This window comes from Rhinolophus sinicus, linkage group LG09 (genome assembly GCF_036562045.2).
Source record: "Rhinolophus sinicus isolate RSC01 linkage group LG09, ASM3656204v1, whole genome shotgun sequence".
NCBI classification, from domain to species: Eukaryota; Metazoa; Chordata; class Mammalia; order Chiroptera; family Rhinolophidae; genus Rhinolophus; species Rhinolophus sinicus.
In genome coordinates, this window is record NC_133758.1 from 85,393,117 (window position 1) to 85,414,610 (window position 21,494).

At 39.8% G+C, this 21,494-nt stretch overlaps 1 protein-coding gene across 2 annotated transcripts in view; it reads left to right on the top strand.

Moving 5' to 3' along the window:
- Positions 1-20,837, top strand: part of COL1A2 (collagen type I alpha 2 chain) — a 35,701-nt gene extending 14,864 nt beyond the window's left edge. For both annotated transcript variants that reach the window (XM_019729717.2, XM_074340739.1), the window contains 34 exons: positions 48-146; positions 548-601; positions 760-867; positions 1,240-1,293; positions 1,395-1,493; positions 2,410-2,463; positions 2,925-3,023; positions 3,406-3,459; positions 3,937-3,990; positions 4,144-4,197; positions 4,468-4,521; positions 5,493-5,537; positions 6,743-6,841; positions 8,017-8,124; positions 9,203-9,256; positions 10,191-10,244; positions 10,963-11,016; positions 11,119-11,172; positions 11,271-11,378; positions 11,759-11,812; positions 12,641-12,694; positions 13,664-13,825; positions 14,555-14,662; positions 15,340-15,447; positions 15,845-15,898; positions 15,986-16,093; positions 16,270-16,323; positions 16,708-16,815; positions 17,277-17,330; positions 17,454-17,561; positions 17,887-18,145; positions 18,562-18,746; positions 19,443-19,685; positions 20,367-20,837. In XM_019729717.2, coding sequence (XP_019585276.1) covers positions 48-146; positions 548-601; positions 760-867; positions 1,240-1,293; positions 1,395-1,493; positions 2,410-2,463; positions 2,925-3,023; positions 3,406-3,459; positions 3,937-3,990; positions 4,144-4,197; positions 4,468-4,521; positions 5,493-5,537; positions 6,743-6,841; positions 8,017-8,124; positions 9,203-9,256; positions 10,191-10,244; positions 10,963-11,016; positions 11,119-11,172; positions 11,271-11,378; positions 11,759-11,812; positions 12,641-12,694; positions 13,664-13,825; positions 14,555-14,662; positions 15,340-15,447; positions 15,845-15,898; positions 15,986-16,093; positions 16,270-16,323; positions 16,708-16,815; positions 17,277-17,330; positions 17,454-17,561; positions 17,887-18,145; positions 18,562-18,746; positions 19,443-19,685; positions 20,367-20,513 — 3,165 coding nt within the window. In that variant the 3' untranslated portion in view covers positions 20,514-20,837. The remainder of the gene's footprint in view (positions 1-47; positions 147-547; positions 602-759; positions 868-1,239; positions 1,294-1,394; positions 1,494-2,409; positions 2,464-2,924; positions 3,024-3,405; positions 3,460-3,936; positions 3,991-4,143; positions 4,198-4,467; positions 4,522-5,492; positions 5,538-6,742; positions 6,842-8,016; positions 8,125-9,202; positions 9,257-10,190; positions 10,245-10,962; positions 11,017-11,118; positions 11,173-11,270; positions 11,379-11,758; positions 11,813-12,640; positions 12,695-13,663; positions 13,826-14,554; positions 14,663-15,339; positions 15,448-15,844; positions 15,899-15,985; positions 16,094-16,269; positions 16,324-16,707; positions 16,816-17,276; positions 17,331-17,453; positions 17,562-17,886; positions 18,146-18,561; positions 18,747-19,442; positions 19,686-20,366) is intronic.
- The last annotated feature ends 657 nt before the right edge of the window (positions 20,838-21,494 follow it).

A 21,494-nucleotide genomic window follows, 5' to 3' on the forward strand; every position in this document is an offset into this window, starting at 1 on the left:
TCCTGTCGGTGGCCTTAGGATCGACCACTCTGCATTTTCCTTCACAGGGCCTGCCCGGTGTTGCTGGGGCTCCTGGCCTCCCTGGACCCCGTGGTATTCCTGGCCCTGCTGGTGCTGTTGGTGCTACTGGTGCCAGAGGACTTGTTGTAAGTAGTCATGGCTGCAACTTTCATCATCCATTATTTCATCACTGTCTAGACTTCCTCTTACACTTTTTAATTCTTATTGTTTCCTTCCTTAGCATTTAGTTTGTATTTCTTCTATAAGTGCACGTACACGTCTCTTCCTGTCATGCACACACATACAGACACACTCCTGCTATCCCAAAACATTACCCAAAGGTCAGTGAGGCATATTTCTATAAGATCATTCTTGTCCTTTCAGTCAAGACCATTCCCCAGTGAGCTCTTTAAATATCAACTGGGCACATTTCTTTGAGAACTTGAGTTTTTCTTTACCTTGACCTATAAACATTTCAAGATGTTTGTCTGCAAGAGAGTTGTGACAAATGTTTGTCATGTGACCACTGTTTTGTATTTGCCCCTAGGGTGAGCCTGGTCCAGCTGGTTCCAAAGGAGAGAGTGGTAACAAGGGTGAGCCTGTAAGTAGTTCTAGAATCAAACTTTTATAAAGTTATTACTTTTTCATTTAAAAAATAATACCTTCACATTTTAAAAAAGTTATTACTTTTTCTCTAGCTGGATATGACATAAAAATTATTTTTCCTGTTCCCCCCTCTTTTGTTTTTTCATTAAATAGGGCTCTGCTGGGGCCCAGGGTCCTCCTGGTCCCAGTGGTGAAGAAGGAAAGAGAGGCTCCACTGGTGAATCTGGCCCTGCTGGCCCCCCAGGACCTGCTGGGCTGAGAGTAGGTACCAAGTGTTCTTGACACCCAGACACACCAGAGGCAGAGGATGACACCCCTTCTCTGGGAATTGGTCAGAATTATTGAGTGCATTTTCTAGACAAAAGAAGCATCTGCTTTCCATCTGCTTTATTAAATTAGTGATTTTGATATGTTATAAAATTGGTCTGGAAACAATATTGACCTACTTTGGCAGAATGTCTCCTCCACACATTCCGTTGGGGTTTGGATGAAGTTTTTTGGCTTGGTTGGTGTTCCTATTCCCATCTTAAGAGGCTCAAGATTTTTTGCAGAATGCCATGTTTCAATAAACTCTGCCCTATGTGATTCAAGGATTTCCTGCAATTCTCTTCTGTTTTATGTGCTTTCTTACAGGGAAATCCTGGTTCCCGTGGTCTACCTGGAGCTGATGGCAGAGCTGGTGCCATGGTAAGGTGTCTATTACTCATTTCCTGGGAAGCAACTTGATGTTTCTGGTCGTGGGTGTGTCATTCACTTTTACATCCTCCTTCCCCACTTCTTTTCAACAGGGTCCTGCTGGCAGTCGTGGACCAACTGGCGCTGCTGGTGTCCGAGGTCCCAACGGAGACGCTGGTCGCCCTGGAGAGCCTGGTCTCATGGGACCACGAGTAAGTTTCAGATTGATTCTGAGCAAGTCACCCATGGAACTGTTTCCTTTTTTGAAGGGATGATTAATATTTGAAGACGACAATTTAAAAAAATCAAAAGTAAATTTGTTAGTCGACTTGCCGATGGTTGCCTTTTTAATTTAACTGCATCAAAGCCCAGTAGATATTTTTCCAAATTTGGTTAGTTCATAAATTTCCTATTTATTACTGGATACAATAGCTGTAAAGTTTTTGGAAGAATTGATTTATTTTACTATATCCAAATTAAGTTGGTTCTCCTGTCAGCACAAATCTTTTATCTCAATTTGTGAGTTTTACATAAGGTGTACATGGAACGTATTAGGACTATACATTATCAGTTTATTAGATTCATAAGTGGAATCATTTTTCCAGCAATCGCCAAGTGCTATAATGTATTCAGCATCACACTTGCTATGGAGAAATGACCTTTAGATCCGTAGGCACTCTAATCCATAGCAATGGAGTAATTTTTTTGCCTCCATTATCTCTATGGATGAATATCAATGGTAATTATACCATAAACAAGTAATAAAGACACCAAATATAGCAATAAATAAATCCACTATGAAAATTGCTTACTAAAAGTATTTGTTTTTCTATTATGAGTAAATACCCTGATACATCTTGCCCACATAGTATGTTGCTTAACAGTTTCTTGATATATCTGCAAATAGATCAGTTATACTAAAATTCAGTAAAAGGAAAGGCACAAAAAATCGAAAGAAATATTTCAGATCTTTTCATACCTCCCAGTTAGTGGCTAATACCCCTAATGATTTGCCCTAGGCAACAAACAGAAACTGGGGGAAAAGTGCTTTTGTGAGATTTCAATTAATTAGATCCTCAAGTATGTGCATGAAAGTGCCAATATGAAGCATACTCATTTGCTTTATAGGGTTTTCCTGGTTCCCCTGGAAATGTTGGCCCAGCTGGTAAAGAAGGTCCTGTGGTAAGTATTGCTCATTTTCAATTATATTTTCAAGGACACTGATTACACCCTTATAAAGTCTATTCTGTGGCTTACTTACACATGAACACATTGAAAATAAATATCAGCCACATACATCATCGGGAACGCAAAGTAATAGATTGTAATTATGGAGTCCAAATGAACGCAGTACTGAAAGGGGAGGAGGAGAATGAAAAACATTGCAGGGAAAATTGAAGAGGGTGACAAGAATATAGAAAGAGGGAGAAAAGAGGAAATTATGTACATATGAAATTCACTTGGCTGTGTGTGTACCAACATCCTAATTAGAAAAGGAAAATGAATTCATAATTTATTGATGCTTTATACAGGAAGCTCTATTCATTCAGAAAATGATAATTTCATCTCCTGACAGCGTCACAAGCTTGAGGTTGTAAGACCCTGTTGATGCTGAGCAAAGTTTAAGTTAACTCTGGTTTCAGGGTCTCCCTGGAATTGACGGCAGGCCTGGACCAATTGGCCCCGCTGGAGCAAGAGGAGAGCCTGGCAACATCGGATTCCCTGGACCCAAAGGCCCCACTGTGAGAATCACCATAACCTCCTCTCCCTTGGCAGTTTTTTGCCACATTTCACCAAAACTCTAGTGTTTCTCTCCTGCCTCAGTTCATTCTAACTCAAAGGCGTCACTTTCAATACCAGAAAACTGCAAGCCACTTACCACATTAAAAGTTGACCTCCAGTGTATCACTGTACACCTTCTGAAAAATCCATCTCCTGAGTCATGCTTCTGCAGACACAGGTGTACCTTGTTGTATGCGGAGCTGCATAATGACGGATCATACCTGAGATAACAGAATTAAAGGTCTAGGAATCTAAAAAAAAAGCAAGAAATTAATGTTTCAATATGGTCACAGTTAATCTGACATTAAATGTGTAAGGTTTTTTTTTTAATGTTTTTTATAGGGTGAGCCTGGCAAAAGCGGTGAGAAAGGTCATGCTGGTCTTGCTGGTGTTCGAGTAAGTGTTAATTTCTCTGCGGGTCTATCCATGTAGCATTCACGTGGAATACTTGTGGAATAGGAAGCACTTCCTGTGAAGTCACCTGATATCATTCTGTCACTTTCTTTCCAAGATGGCATCCCTTAGGGTTCTTTTGCCATTACAAAATGTTTTGTTTTGTTTTTTAACCATACTTGTAAGGAAGTGAGCTATAACAAAACAGAATATATATTAAGTCAGAAATATTTATGGATGCCTTTGGTTTTTATTTATTTCATTCTCTGGCTTTCATAAAATGCCCTCCACCTGTGGACTTTCTCTGAGCCATATCAAAAGTTAGTAGGCAGTATTTGGGCCTTGGCAGGGGACCCACGATGAGTTTAATTCATGCTAAAATGATAAGTGTTATTTTGAGGAAGTAAAGTCTGAGGCTTTGAGGTATCTCAAAATACCTGACCCAGGGGTCACTCTGAGCCTTTCTGCTAAACATTTTAGGGCGCTCCAGGTCCTGATGGAAACAATGGTGCTCAGGGACCTCCTGGACTACAAGTGAGTATTTCTCCCACTCTTGTTCTTTTCTGCCCCAGAGTGAATCTGTTCTCCCAGAATGACTATCTCCTTTTTCTAGCCCAAAAGTTATGTCACTGGACAGTAATGGTCACTGAATTCCTTTATTTATGCTGTCTTTCCTTTCACTTTCAGGGTGTCCAAGGTGGAAAAGGCGAACAGGGTCCCGCTGGTCCTCCCGGCTTCCAGGTAAGTCATCTAAAACCTACAGAATGCTGCCTTTGGTCAGACTGCCCAGCTGGAAGTCACCATACTGCTCTCCCCCACCACCCAGAACATGATTTAAGAACTGAAGCAAAGAAGTGTTCATTTTTTTCAAGGCAAACTTTCGTGTACTGCTTTAATAACATACAGTAGTTAGTGATCATGTCGATATTAGATAGTTCCCCCCAAAACCCAAATATTAGCAAATCTCCTGAATATAGCCATAAGATTGAGATTGATATTTCTTTCATGTAGGGTCTGCCTGGCCCCTCAGGAACAACTGGTGAACTTGGCAAACCAGGAGAAAGGGTGAGTAAAACAAGTTATTATAAATTCACCTACACTTGAGACATTCCCCCGTTTAATACCCTACTACAGTGCAATTATATTTACAAAGGAAACTTCATATTTCATATGTTAATGATAGTGTTCCACATATGTTGGTACTGATAGAAAGAATGATCCAAGTTACTCAGTTTTGTTCAAATTACTTTGTTTTAAGGATTGAATGAAACATCACATTACGGAAGTAAAATAAATCAATAAACATTCCATTTAATAGCCTTATTTTTTGTATTGCTCTTGGTAAATACAAATTATGCCCTTCCCCTTAGAGAAAAGTAAATGCACTGATTTTCCATCAAACTAGCCCCTGACAAATCACATTTAATGTTTTTCTTGGCATTCAGACATGGCACCACTATCCACAATCAGGGCATGAGTTCTGAGTCATTTTCTCTGTAATTGTGATGAATGTTTCTCAGTTCAGTTACATTATATGGCCTGGTCTTCTCTGTCAACAGTGGGGCACATTAAGGAGACAGCTGGTCAGTAATAAAAGAGATACACTTGGGTATACAACTAGATAATGTGCATAATATGATCATTTCTATTAAGACAGCAGCCTGTTATATGACTAAAAATAGGCAATGTCTGATATTATTCATCATTATTTATCGTATTACCAAAGGAGATAGTGTGTATGGTCACTTTTTTAAAAAGCAATAAACTAAATAATAGGAAACTTAAATTTACTGATACCAGGTTCTAGGAGAGATGTAGCTTTGATGAATGGGATTCCCACTTTTTGTGTCTTTCCATACACAACTGAAAGTTTTCTTGTTCCTAATAGCCCATGTACTGATACATATACACTCATGTAGGTAGAACCTATCTGGCTTTATTTCACTGTTTCAAAAGTTTTCTAAATATCTTATTCATAAGTAGATTTAGAGAACATACATTAATTTCATGCCTTTTTATTCTCATGTTTTGCCTAGGGTCTCCCTGGTGAATTTGGTCTCCCTGGTCCTGCTGGTCCAAGAGTAAGTGTTATTTGATTAACTTCCATAAACTTCTGGATATGCTTTTTAGAACAAGCTCTGTTTTCTCCTAAAAACTACTGATGACCTTGCAACAAGTTCCTGACACTCTTCTGTAGTCAAACATTATCTGTAGAGAGCATTTGATTTCTGACTTGATAGTAGACTTTTTTATTGAATTGCTCACATTTCTTACTAAACAACCACGTGTAGTTAAAAGAAATATAAATGAACTAACATATGTGTTATTTTCAGTGATTTATATAGACAAGCATGATATATTTATGACAGTCTTGACTTGAGCAAAAGAAAAGTAATATCTTACTAAGATTTCAAGCCAATTTTTGCAATGTGTGCTAATGTTCAAAATCTAAAGCTGAAATCATGAATGTGCTTTTACAAAAAATAAACAAATAAATTTAGTTTGTCTGTGGTCATTAGAATAGCTAGAATGATTAGTTTGCTCCTAAAGTATCCTGTTATGTAGCTAGTTACCATATATCTGGGATGTCCAAACAAATTTAGTACCACAGAATCAAGTTATAACAGGGGACTTTGAAACAGTTGCAATGTGGACTTATGTGTTAAATATTCTGGGCCATAGAATGCTAAGTCATAATGATATTTACATGCAAATTGGGAGGTATTTAGGTAGATAGACAAATACACATACATATACGTATACATACACATATACATTTATCCTCTTTATAACTGTTGCATCAGTATTGAACATGCCCTTTCTGGCAAAAAGGAGCATGGATATGATAATATTTAATCTTATCTACACCTGGCATTACTAGTCACCTAAAATGGCACAATGTTTCCCTTTGAATACTATGCATAACTGGCATCTCTTTTTCCCAATGGATCTATCACACACACACACACACACATACACACACACACACACACACACAGCAAGCAAACAAACAAACAAAGTAAATTCAAAAGGCTGAATATTATACTCTAAGAGCAACACATTTTGGAGTTGTAGCCACAGAACATTAGAGCTGAATGAGACCAGAGATTATCTCATCCCATCTCTTCATTTTACTAGTAGAGAAATTAAGGAACAATAATTATAATTTACTAATAAATGGAAGAACCAGGATTCAAAAGTTAAACGAGTGTGAATTCTAATGTGTAAAACAGTATCTTTGAAAATGATTAACAGTACAATACTTCTTCTAATCCCTTTTTTACAGGGAGAGCGTGGTCCCCCAGGTGAAAGTGGTGCTGTTGGTCCTTCTGGCCCTATTGGAAGTCGAGGTCCTTCTGGACCCCCAGGGCCTGATGGAAACAAGGTAAAATTATATGTTATATACTGCTGGTTTGGCCCAATATACTCTAGAATAAGTATATCCTTTACAATAGTAAACAGTTTTTCAGATTTTTTTTTTACTTATTTCTAGTCCTGTGATGATTTTCGTGTCAGTAAATAACAAACTGATTCCAGTGGACCTGAATTTTTCCAAAAGAAGGAAAACCCGGTGTTCTATACACATAAATGAATTAGTAGGGGTTTTCACTTTTTACTCATAACACTGTTTACACTTCTGTTTTAATCTAGAAATGTCATATACATTTGGACACCATTTTTAGAGAACAAACTTTTACCTTCTTAACATTCTACTTCAGAGTAAAATTTCAAAAAGTAGTCTAAATTTTAATAAGAAAATTTATGATAAAAATTAACTGGACAGTACATTCACCCCAAAAACATAAACCTGAAAATTTGTTTCAAACTAGAATCCATGGTTTAGATTTTAAAATACGTGGAATTACTTTAACCACAATAAAGAAAAGGCAACTCATATTATTTCTGATTCTTAGCTTTAAAGAAAAAAAAAAAGTAAAGATTAGATGCAAAAAGCTATTTGTTATATAGAAGGCTATTGGGAAAAAATATAATGCAAGTAAGAGGGAGAAAGGAGGAAATAAGAGAGGAAATATGGTTCTGTGAGGTAGCACTTTCAAAGAGTTTCATCTCAGAAGCTAGTCAACGGGTTTTAAGTATGTGGAATTGCAGAGCTTTATATAAAAATGGAGGCTATAGTCCCCACTCTTAAGGAGATTAAAATGTAAACATCTCCTCAATTGATGAGGTCTCTTTCCATCTTCCCTGTCTGGGCTAAGAGATATATCCTTGAAAAACGTTTGTGGGCTAGCATTTTTCACTCTCTGCCTCCCATTGTCCTATCCAATTCTTTTCCATGCCCGACTTCCTTAAGAGGCTTGGGAGCAGGTTATAGAAACATCACAGCCACCCACTCCCACTACCCCCTTCTCTGTAGTCACCACGTTATAACAGCGTCTGTCTCGGTTATAGCCACCCTTCTTTCAAAAGCCCTCCTTTATGTCTCTAAGTAGACAAGAATGTTATCTATTAAGCGTTTAAATTGGAATCCTTCAAGAGTTTGAGTTTTCATTTTCTTCTTGTGCCACTGAAATAATTGATTTCACATGTGTTTGATTGAAGGGCGAACCTGGTACTGTTGGTGCTCCCGGCACTGCTGGTGCAGCTGGTTCTGGTGGGCTCCCAGGAGAGAGGGGCGCTGCTGGCATGCCTGGAGGCAAGGGAGAAAAGGTACCCTCTCTCGGTGCTGGGTCTTTAATACATACTGCTGATGCGTTCTCACAAGAAGGCTGCTGCACAAGGTTGCTCGATATTTTACAATTCTGGGCAGGTGGTCTAGTGGCGTTGTGATATTTGTCATGTCCCCACATGGTATCGCTCCCCGCACAAGAATGCAGGACATGGTGAGGCCAAAAAGGAGGACCAATGGAGCCATAGATAGGGGAGTCATACCACTATAGTCTCGCTGGTGGCCGGGCGAGACACAAGAAGTAGGATCAACACGATCCACAATCCACAATCTGCTCACTAACCACACTTGCTAGCCGCAGTCCGCTGTCAGTTTTTCTGCCAAATAACCAACCCCTTGCCAGCGCAGCCACGGCAGTTATATTAGTGGCTAATGGCTAACTGGGAACAGCTGATGGCCAACTAGTCACAGCTGATGGCCATCTGATTACAGGTGATGGCCATCTAATAACCAAGCCAGCACTTTTCATGAGGCCAAGAGCCTGGAAACTGCTCTCTGGGACTCTGTCCCCACACTATCTATATATGTTTCCCTCTGCCACCTAGCACCTACACATTTCTAAACTCACTAATCTGGCAAAGTTCCTTGCTACCATGGAATTTCACGCCAACAGATGGTGTTGAGTAATACATGAGGCTCATTTTAATGCCACTAACAATAATGCCTCATCCTGCCCTAATTAATGGCAAGAAGCTATACTGAACAGCTGTCAACCGTGCTGTTGCATTACTTCTGCCGTAAGAGTGATTGGGCACTGAAGCCCACAGTGATGTTGCCTTGTCATTCCGTCCCCGTGAATTTGCACCTTGCTAGATTATGCTTCAGGAGGGTCGTGGAAATTAAAAGAGAATATTTCCCAGAATAATCTGGGAAGGGCCTTGATTATTTTTCCTTTCTTTTCCTCATTCAACATCCTATGGGATGGTAGGGAAGTGAGGCATGACCAAAGATTTTAAATGACTGAGGCATAGCAGCATCTTCTGTAAAAATACTCCAGATTAATTTGGGTTCAAACATTTGGTCAGAAAACAAAACGTTACTCCTGCTTTATATTTTCAGGGTGAAACTGGCCTCAGAGGTGAAGTTGGTACCACAGGCAGAGACGGTGCTCGGGTGAGTAAAATGGTGTCCGTTTGCTTGCACTTAGTCTCTCTTTCTTTTACATGTCACCCAATTTGAGTTGAGAAGCTTTCCAAAATAGAATTGACTAAAGAAGGATTCAAGTTTCACAAGAGAGTATTCCATTCCTTCCTGGATCGGTGTCCAATAATATCATTGTACCTGTTCCAAAAGAAAACTTCAACAGGATTTACCCGTTGAAAATCTAGCCTGGATTTGCTACTTTCCTTAGTGTTAGCCATACCAAGTACAAACTACAAGCTAAGAACTCTCGGGTTAATGGAACTTTAAAGGATTGTTGAAGTTATTGTAAGGCTTTAGAAGAAAACAATAACTCTTGTATTTTTAAGAAGCCAGAACCTCTGACAAGGTCTTGTTTATTCAAATGTATGCCTTAAGAATGTATCACTCAAAGAGCAGCCCCAAAGATTAGCTGTTAATGCAATGGAGATGCCAAAGATAATCCTATGAAGGTATAATAGACCTACCTGGAGTGCTGGCATCATGGCTCTACAGGCCATAAGCTTGGCTCCTTTTCACCTCTCCCTCAGAGCTGATAACTCACTGGGGCACATCCTAATAGTCCTGTCTCTGAATCACAGTCCGAACTGTTCCAAATAAGGCTACTCATTTGCTGCTCTCCAGGGAATTTTACAAGAGCAGAGCATGTACCTCTCCCAAATTCCTAACCTGCTTTTGACGTACACATTTCCATAACCTTTATCACTGGGGTATTCTCCTCTTGAGAGTGGCTTCTAATAGTCTTGATAATTAGAACTGAAATGCATCAGAGGCTTTCTGGTTGTCTACCCAGAGGGCGCAGTGAAAGTTTCAGTCGCTGTAGAAGCACAGCAAGGGGGAATAGCAAGGGTCCTTTTTGATAGTATGGGAGTGTTACTAGTAAGACTTGTTTCCTTTTTGGTACCAGGGTCCTCCTGGTGCCATGGGTGCCCCTGGTCCTTCTGGAGCCGCTGGTGACCGGGTAAGCATGCATTTTCACTAAGCTGAAACTCTCTGAGCCAATAGCAGTATCTAAAATTTCCTGCCTGCCTTAGCCCTCCCCGCCCACCCCCCACAGGTCCCCAGCGATTCATTGTTATGGCTTGGTTTAAAGCCCACTTATTTAAAAGCCTGTCTGTTGAGATGGGGCAGCGGGAAACAAACACAGTGTGTTTAAAGTTCTCTTTCCCTTCCCATAGATGTGCCAGCTATGTGATCTATAATCTCTATCATTTGTTTCAAAGTCTTTCTCTGTTACCCATTAACAATATCCTAAAGCCTTCTCAAAGCCTTCAATTGTACCACACACAAAAAAAAAAAAAATCAATAAAATACATAGTACGCCCATTTCACATCGAACAGTCCACTTAAAATAGACCTTATTTATTGTATTGCACAGATTGCAGCAAATACATCAGTGCTGAGTTCATCTAAAAATTAAAATGTCCTCCTGGTATTGTGGGCACTGATTTATAGTGTTTTTGCGTGTATGACCCATACCACTTCTACCCCTAAAATGAATACAACATTCAGCAGAGTCAGAACCCACTTCACTTTACTCTGTGAGATGCACACTGGTTATCTCTTCCAATGCACCTGCAAACCCTGACAAGGGCCCAACTCATTACCACCGTTCACTCTCCCTTCCACCTCTATGAGCATCTGTGTGAGTAACACGCTGATCTTTGGTCCCATCACAGGGTGAAGCTGGTGCAGCTGGCCCTTCTGGTCCTGCTGGGCCTCGTGGTAGCCCTGTAAGTAGAAACCTGGGTCATTTTGGACACTCATGACTTTAAGTGAATTTATTGGTGAATCTACGATTGCTAAGACATTTTTAAATCCCTCCTTCCACCTAGGGTGAACGTGGTGAGGTTGGTCCCGCTGGCCCCAATGGATTTGCTGGGCCTGCTGTGAGTATCATATGTCGGGGGTTAATCTGAAAACATCCCACGTTGGCAAGTAGAGTGATTTGGAATACCTGAACTATAAAACTGGTCTTTTCCAACAGGGTGCTGCTGGTCAACCTGGTGCTAAAGGAGAGAGAGGAACCAAAGGGCCCAAGGGTGAAAATGGTCCTGTTGGTCCCACAGGCGCCGTTGGACCTGCTGGCCCATCTGTAAGTTGAATTCACTGGTGGTCATCACAGCCTGTAGAGTTGCCCATGAGATCTTATAATTCAACACACATCAGTCAAGTGCATACTACACATATCAGGGAATATACTAGATAGAAGATGATTTTTAAAGTCAGAATTAACATTTGCACGCTGCTTTACAATTTATAGAAGTCTCATATATATTATCTTACTTCTCTGATAACACCATCGGGAGGTCATATTGAAGGAAGAACATTTATTTTATATGACACAGTTAATCATTTTTAATTTCTGGATTTGCTTCTGATAGACATGGGAACTGATCTCTTTGAAGAAAAGAATAAATTTGTAAGAATCGTCTTATGATTTGACCCCATCTTTTTGTTTTTGTTTCCATTTAGGGTCCAAATGGTGCCCCTGGTCCTGCCGGAAGTCGTGGTGATGGTGGTCCCCCTGTGAGTATTTAAAACAGACTCTGATAACTTTTCTTTCTTCAAAATCTATTAGGGACAACTTGAAAGTTTGGAAATTTTTAGAAAATTGGACCTATAATAAGGAGACACTGAGATTCAAATTAACTCTATTCAGGGAAATTCTGAAATTGAAGTTAAGGACAGGTTCATGGGATGTTAACTTACTCCCAGCTGGAACTCAGTGCTGTGTATGTTGCTGCCACCTCACTTGAGATAATAACCAAAATGAACCCCAGGTACTTTGTGAAATGGGTAGCATATTTCTTTGGCACCCTGTATTCTTTCGTTGATGCCCCCTTCTTTTGCGTGACCAAGTCTGGAGACCCAGAGCTCCCCAGGAGTGAACTCCACTGACTCCTTTCTTCTTTCACTGGACAGCAATTAATACTCTTGGTCTTTTGTTGTATCTTCCCTTTGTAAACAAATTCACTCATTCAGTGTCCATTCCTTTAGCACCCAGCCAGGTGGTTAAGCCAGTTATTAATATACACACGTCCATGTATAACGGCAGAGTGTCTTATCTTCTAGCTCTTACAACCATCAGGTAACATGTTGACATTTCAAAAAGGACCATCAGAGCCTGAATGCAAAACATGGGTGTGGCACCTGGGGACATGCGGGAAGATGTGTAGAGATGGAGGGTCTTAGGTGTTCTGGTTAAATAATACCTTACATGAGATGACCACTATCTATTCCTTGGTCCATCCCTGGTCACCTGGTATCAAGGATTTGCCAGAAGAGAAATTTCCATTTTACCCAAATCCCTGAAGTTGGTGTTGATTGTAGAATTTCAATGTGCTTCACTCTTAGGGCGTCACTGGTTTCCCTGGTGCTGCTGGACGTACCGGGCCTCCTGGACCCAGTGTAAGTAAATCACTTCAAAATATGTCTTTATTCACTCTAGCAGAAGGACCTGGCTTTTGGTAGGAAACTAGTAAGAAACTCTCTTTGAAAACATGCTACCAATATTTAGTTATTACTTTCCCGGTCTGAAATCATTTTTTCTGAACCATTAAGGCAAAATCATCACAAATTATATTTTATAATATCAGTTTAAGAGGATTTTATTCATGTGAACAGAAGTCCCCTTTTAGGGGCATGGTCTCTTTGTTAAAAATAATTTTTTTTTTTTAAAGCACAATTTTAGTCACATATCAGATATTTCTATATCTAATTACCCTTTATGGCCAACATTCTGCCTCCGTTGTTAAAGTGTAATTATTCCTGAATTTCAAGGTGGTTTGGCCTCTAATTTAATTCTGATTCAGACTCTCCTGTCAGGACTCAAGAGAATTTAATTAATTACCAAGGATTAAGTCTTCCAGTTAAGGTTTCAGAGGAAAAAATAGCAAAGATGTTGATTTCTTGGAATCCTTTTATAGGTTCATAACAGAAAAATCTTCATTCCCTGTAGGCATTTAATTAAAGCTAGTTGAGAGCATATGCGATTCCTCATTTATGAACAAAATGCCAGTATTGGCTTTCTTCAAAAAGAAATGAGTAGTCCTCCAAAACCCAAAGTCCCATTCATTTACAGCTGATTCTTATACATAGTTCTAATATGCCACGTTACCGTGTCACACCATTGCTTGTCCTCACAGACATATGACATAGCTTTGGCCTCAGTCACTTTACTATGGCCTCAGGAGAAGGAAGATGGGAGTTGCTTCTTCCTACAAGAAAGAACGTTGAAAAGTCGAAACAGTTCCTCCCAAATGCCAGGATGTTATTTTGTGGCTTCACACTGCATCTTACTATCTAGAACCTCAGCTCCTCTCTTCCAGGTCTGTGATGATTAACACAAAGTAAATGACCTTGTACATTTGCCCACAGGGTATCACTGGCCCTCCTGGTCCCACTGGTGCTGCTGGTAAAGAAGGAGTTCGTGGGCCTCGTGGTGACCAAGGTCCAGTTGGCCGAACTGGAGAAACAGGTGCCGGTGGCCCCCCTGGCTTTACCGGTGAGAAGGGTCCCTCTGGAGAGCCTGGTACTGCTGTAAGTGATCTCAAACTCTTTTTTCTTAATACTTTGTGTTGAATTAAAATAAAACCCTTGAACAAATCTTCAAATGGTGTATATGTGTTGATGAGTATTGCTGGTTCTCAAGTAGAGCTCAACTGAGCCAGGAAATCTGTCCCAAAGATATTGAGGTGTTATAGCTTCAGCAGATGCTCAGAAAGCACTAGATGGGGGTGACAATAAATGAGGAAACTCGCTGTTTTTATCAAAACAGCCCTTTAAGCTGTTGAGGGCACCTTACTGGTACTGGGATTAATAGAATCCCTTTGCCATTGTCATCCTACTGTACATTAATCACTCTCAGTAAGCTACCAATTCTTTAAACGTGCATTGTCCAGTATTATTGCTACTCTGAAATGTGCGTTTACTAGACCTGGTGCAATTAGAGGCCAAGGTCAAAATTTTCTTCCTGGCACAGATTCTATAAAAACTCTAATCCATCATCCCAGATGGCTTCATTAATCTCAACCACATATTTTGTTTAGTGTTCCATTGGTCTCAAGGAGGAACCAGGTACAAAGAAATATATATATGTTGAGAAATATACATATGTCATCACCAGAGAAAAGGATATCCAAGGATATGTCCTGCTAATAGGAGACTTTTTGCTAAACTGAGGATAGCTCATTCTCACAATCCTCAAGCCAACCTAGGATATCACCTATGGTCTTACCAGTAACACTCAGTATTTGTCATCTTGCTCAGGGACCTCCTGGCACTCCAGGTCCTCAGGGTCTTCTTGGTGCTCCTGGTATTCTCGGTCTGCCAGGCTCTAGAGGTGAACGTGGTCTACCAGGTGTTTCCGGATCTGTGGTGAGTGTTTGACACCATTCTTATGTTCATTAACATAATAAAAGATTTTAAAAGCTGCCACTTCAAATGTGACAGATTGATCACTGAATAACTCCACTTAAGATTTTTTATTCATGGCATTTTCTTTATACAGATCACATGTCACTTATTTAAGAAGCTTTAATACTACCTTACTTAGACACACGCAATAAAGACACAGCTTAACATTATGCAGAATGATTTTTGTTCTTTTTACATGCTTAAGAATGATATAAGCTCTAATTGCATTCACTCCTCTGCAATATGAAATGCTGGCACCATTTATCCTGTAGGAAGAATGAAACTCTGGAAGTTCTAAATCATTCCATTAAACCTCATACATGACAGCAACTAGGAACCATCTCATCTCCATAAATTCTCTTAATTTTATGAATTCATTTCATTCAGGCTATCGGATGAAACTAGGTTTGCCTCATACAGAGCAACATTTCAAAACTACATAAAACTGACCATCATCAAAGTCTGTAGGAGGAGGGCAAGGATGACACTAATGACACTTCTTACCATTTTGTGGCCTAGTCACTTTCAATTTACCTTCTTTCTTCACACTGTAATCTCATGGCTAGGAATGTTTTAGGAGGCTGAGATTGGCACTCAGTTCAATGAGGAATGTTGTTTTGTCTTCTCTGATTTTTTAGGGTGAACCTGGTCCTCTCGGCATTTCAGGTCCACCTGGGGCCCGTGGTCCCCCTGGTGCTGTGGGCAATCCTGGAGTCAACGGAGCTCCTGGAGAAGCCGGTCGTGATGTGAGTCCAGCACTTGGTTTGTAAAGTCAAGCCTAGCACTGTTTCATTGTGTGCAACTTTATATCCTGAGCTAAGGTTCTCTTGTTTCAAGTTTCTAAACAAGATGTCTGATTTGTCATAATGTCTACATATACTGACCACTCATAGTATTGAAAATATAAAAAATTACTGGACTGGGGATTGGGTCTTTAAATAGCATACTTCAAAGTTGGCCAAAATATTAAAAACACCTCTGAAAAAATCAAGGTTGGTAAATTCTTGTCCTTATTTTTAACATTCTAAAAGGGGGTTCTCCATTGAGCACTGGGAGTGATGAAGACAGAACAGCTGAGCTGTTCTGGGGCTAGTGGGCTACAGACCCTCACTGACTGCCTTTATTGGCATCATGTCTTCACAGGGCAACCCTGGGAGCGATGGTCCCCCAGGACGCGATGGTCAACCTGGACACAAGGTTGGTGTACATCTTCATGTTTCTCTAATTTAAAAGTGATGAAAATGCAGGCCAGATTGATGCTAAGTTTCATTTTGCCTCTGGCAGGGAGACCGTGGTTACCCTGGCAATGCTGGTCCTGCTGGCGCTTTGGGTGCACCTGGTCCTCATGGCCCTGTGGGTCCCACTGGCAAACATGGAAACCGTGGTGAACCTGTAAGTTGTAAATACCAGTCCCTTAATGCTGTCATCCTCACACGCTTCACTTCTCACCGCCCCACACTTGGTAACTGTGGGTGCCTGGGGAGGGAGATCTGGGGCTTGGCTGAAGACTTACTGTTTTGTTTTTTGTTTTTATTTTTTGACTTACGGTTCTCTTTTCCAATTCACAGGGTCCTGCTGGTTCTGTTGGTCCTACCGGTCCCGTTGGTCTAAGAGGTCCTAGTGTATGTACAATGTGAAGCTTTCTTTACAGATTAATACTTGGGATCAATACAGATGGTCCATTAAGAAAATAAATAGTATATAGGCTAGATTTTATCTTTTTAGAAAAATTTAGTCCATGTTGAGAATTGCAACAAATAGCTTTTAAATCTCTTCTATTTCAAATCTCTTCTGCCTGTTTGTATTAAATAATCATGAAGATCTAGCCAACTTTATATATAGCTCAACTAAAGCAGATTAGGAGAGAGGAGTAGCACCCCCATGGCTTTTAGAACTTTACATGCCTTGATTACATTTATCAACAGATTAAACAAGATTTGTTGAGAAGTGAGTGTCATTTAAAAAAAAAAAAAAGTAAATGTCCTATCTGTCCTCTTTCCTCACAGGGCCCACAAGGTATTCGAGGTGATAAGGGAGAGCCTGGTGATAAGGGGCCAAGAGGTCTTCCTGGCTTAAAGGGACACAATGGATTGCAAGGTCTTCCAGGTCTTGCTGTAAGTAAAATGAGGACACCCAGCATATATGAAAATCTTAAGGCCTTCAACTCGGAATGATCTTCCTCAAATTTTCACTGTGATTGTTCTAAAATGACCTATATCACATTCATTTCCCATTCTCTGGCTAACTCCATCTCTCGGAGATAATGCTATTTCATCCCAACATGAAAAGGTGAGGGTTAAGGGAGATATATTAAAATCTCCTGGCAACAATGTCCTTCAACCCCACTTAAAATAAATATAATTAGAGGAATGACTAATAGTGCACTGCTGAAATAGCTTGTAGGAAAAAAAATAATTGAATATAATAGACATAATGGGAGAAAAGAGCCCCATTTTACATTTTCAATTTTCTCAATCCTGAGTTCATTGAAACTAAAGTTTTCCACTCAATTTTTAAAAATCTATTTATCAACACGTGTTCTGAAAATGTGATTTTTCCTGTCCTTTCTTTAAAGGGTCATCATGGCGATCAAGGTGCTCCTGGCGCTGTGGGTCCCGCTGGTCCTAGGGTAGGTCAATCTAAGGGATATTTATCTCTGAAATATAGCCAATGCCAGGCAGGGAGCCCCAGGCCTCTGCTCTCTTGGGAGGTTTTCACTGGCTCACACAGACTTGGTATCCTTCTTCCCTAGGGCCCTGCTGGTCCTTCCGGCCCTGCTGGCAAAGATGGTCGTACTGGACATCCTGGTACAGTCGGACCTGCTGGCATTCGTGGCACTCAGGGTAGCCAAGGTCCTGCTGTAAGTATTATTTGGGGAAAGAATAAAGGGTATCAGTCACCTAAGGCATGTTTTCTTCAGACTAAATCAGGAGTATTACATCAACACATTAAAGTAGTCCCTGAAATTTCTCTGAAATATGTAAATATGGTCTGTATGTCATGAGCTGTTTAAGCCCATCCCTGCAAGTATGCCTAGGAGCAAGTTGTTTATTTACATGAACTTGATTCTTTTATACTTATTAGAACATGCTTTTGTATAATGCCCATCTGAAATCCTGCTGTCCTTGAGGTGTCTCACTGCAACCCAATACAAAGCCTCCTTTTTCTCACTTTCCCCTTTGCAGGGTCCTCCTGGTCCCCCTGGCCCTCCTGGGCCTCCCGGCATAAGTGGTGGTGGTTATGACTTTGGTTTTGACGGAGACTTCTACAGGGCTGACCAGCCTCGCTCACCACCTTCTCTCAGACCCAAGGATTATGAAGTTGATGCTACTCTGAAATCTCTCAACAACCAGATTGAGACCCTTCTGACTCCCGAAGGCTCTAGGAAGAACCCAGCTCGTACATGCCGCGACTTGAGACTCAGCCACCGAGACTGGAGCAGCGGTAGGTCACGAGGTCCAAGTCAGACTGAGCTGTCTCACAGGTTGGGCTTTTCAAAATCAGTTTCCACTGACATTTAGAATGAAAGGTATTTGGGTAAAAACTGCATTAGGTGAAATCATAATTAATGAAGCACTTTGTTCTCCTAGCCATTACCAATTCTCAAGCTTCTCTTCATATATATATATGATTTTCCCTTTTTGTAGTAATATGTATCCTGATTTGATTTTTCATGGAGGAGGGAAGGAACTGTCTAATCTTGAAAATAGCTACTCCCTCCCTGTTAAATGTGGGGTAAACAATATAACTGTACAATCAAAATGTTACTTATGAGAATCAAAATCTTTGACCAGTAATTATTAGAACCTATGCGCCACTCAATAAGAGGTTTTATGATGTGGGTCTTATTTTCTTAAAAGGTTACTACTGGATTGACCCTAACCAAGGATGTACTATGGATGCTATCAAAGTATACTGTGATTTCTCTACTGGCGAAACATGCATCCAGGCTCAACCTGAAAACATTCCAGCCAAGAACTGGTACAGAAGTTCCAAGGCCAAGAAGCACATCTGGTTAGGAGAAACTATCAACGGTGGTACCCAGGTGAGGATCCCTACAAACATTCCTCCCCTTACTAAACAATATTTTGTAGGGTTGTTTGCTTTTTTTTTTCATTATCTGTATTTTAATCCTTTACCAAAATGGGCTTATGGAAAGAACCTACTCTTTTCTTGGGTTCCTGTTCTGTCCTCGATTGCATATTAAAGATGGATTGATTGGACATAGTGATACAATTCAAAGTTATTATGCAAATTTGACTTAACTAATAATCGCTGAAGAAACTGACTAATGTCATTTAGTGTAAAGGAGTATGAGCCAGCATATAGCCCCTACTCATGCATACGTATTTTCAGATCATGAACTGTTCTGAATTTTCAATCAAATCTTTTCACCAACTTTACTGAATGCCTACTGATGGATATTACTGAAAAAGAAAAAGCTTCAGATCTCATCTCCTTGCTCTCTTATTCTAAAGAAGAAACATACACAAAAAGGCTTATCTGAAAGAAGTACCTTTTTGAGATGACCTTACCTCAGCCTGATCATTCCTCTCTCCCTTCTAAGTAACTAATACTTCAAAGACACATGAATTTTGTTTCCTTCAAAAGTACCTTCTTCCTAAGGTTCAGATATGAGTCCATTATTTCTCCCTATACCAGACTTTTTTTTTTTTTAATTTGACTTTTAGTATCTGAGTCCTTCTCCACTTAACTGGAATTCCCATCTTATTCTCTGTAGTTTGAATATAATGTTGAAGGAGTAACTACCAAGGAAATGGCTACCCAACTTGCCTTCATGCGCCTGCTGGCCAACCATGCCTCTCAAAACATCACCTACCATTGCAAGAATAGCATTGCATACATGGATGAGGAAACTGGCAACCTGAAAAAGTCTGTCATTCTGCAAGGCTCCAATGATGTTGAACTTGTTGCCGAGGGCAACAGCAGGTTCACGTACACTGTTCTTGTAGATGGCTGCTCTGTAAGTAATAGTGAAATATGGGAATAGCATTTATTTGGGGTTGGGGTTGGGGGTGGAGTCCTAGTTTAGAGCATTAAATGAACAGATAAATGAGAGACCTAACTTATTCAATCTTTTTTTTATAAATGTATTTATTCAAATTCAGATGGCAAATCCAGAGTATTCTTATCAGATATTGCCTTCCTAAATTCTCTGAAATACCCATAACTTAAAATTTCTTGAGGTTAAAAGGGCTCAAGCTATAATTTATAGTTATGTGTATTTTATTGTACTTATTAGTACAATAAAATTATTTTTCTTCATGTTTTCTCTACAATCTGCTATAAATGGAAGAAAAATTAAAATGCACTAATAGCAATACTGCATACCTTGCAACTCTCCCCCGTCCCCCGCCCCCGACATACATCCTGCAAATGATGACATAGAAATAAATCACTTGGACTATGTATTGAAATGTTTTTAAAAATAAATAAATAAATAAAATTAGATGGGTAGGAAGCTTTTCCCCCTAAGGAGACCGCTAATGCTATTGTTTCAAAGATGAACTTGTTGACCTGGGGCCCATGTCTTGAGAATGACAGAAGCCAAAAAGTGGTTCTTACACTGTCTAAGGCTCAGATGATATTAGATTCAGAAATAGTCTGCTTTATGTATGTTTCTCCTTCTCTCTTTTTTAAACAGAGAAAGACAAATGAATGGGGAAAGACAATCATTGAGTACAAGACAAACAAGCCGTCTCGACTGCCTATCCTTGATATCGCGCTTTTGGACATCGGTGGTGCTGACCAAGAATTCGGTTTGGACATTGGCCCAGTCTGTTTCAAATAAATGAACTCAACCTAAATTAAAAGAAAGGAAATCCAAAAAACAACTTTCTCTCTTTGCCATTTCTTTTTCTTCTTTTTTAACTAAAAGCTGAATCCTTCCATTTCTTCTGCACATCTACTTGCTTAAATTGTGGGCAAAAGAGAAGGATTGATCAGAGCATTGTGCAATACGATTTAATGAATTCCCTCCCCTTACCCCCTCCCCCAAAAGATTTGGAGTTTTTTTTTTTTTCAACACTCTTACACCTGTTGTGGGAAATGTCAACCTTTGTAAGAAAACCAAAATAAAAATTGAAAAACTAAATAAAAACCATGAACATTTGCACCACTTGTGGCTTTTGAATATCTTCCACAGAGGGAAGTTTAAAACCCAAACTTCCAAAGGTTTAAACTACCTCAAAACACTTTCCTGTGAGTGTGATCCATACCATTAGGTGCTGACCTAGACGGAGATGAGCTGAGGTACTTGTTGTGTTTTGTTCACAATACAAAGGTGCTAAATAATAGTATTTCAGATACTTGAAGAATGTTGATGGTGCTAGGAGAATTTGAGAAGAGATACTTCTCTGTCTTGAGTTGTGTTGTGCTTTTTCTTTTTTCCATTTGATTCTGCATCAGTATTTTACATCGTATCCCTGAATAAAAGTATGTGGTTCATTTGCCCAACATTGTCCTCTTCTTTAAATTCAGCACTTGTTTCTTGCCAGTCTCATTTTCATCCTCTCCCATGGTTCCAAAGAAGCCTTGTTTCTCGGACAAGCAGGAAAATTAAATTGTACCTATTTTGTATATGTGAGATGTTTAAATAAATTGTGAAAAAAATGAAATAAAGCATGTTTGGTTTTCCAAAAGAAAACATTGAGTAAAATTCCTTGCTTCAATGCTCTTTGCAATACAAATATGGATGATGGCATCTCTCCCAGCCATTAGACCGAATGTTTCACATTAGATAGAAACTATGCGAAAATGGCAGTTTGGTATA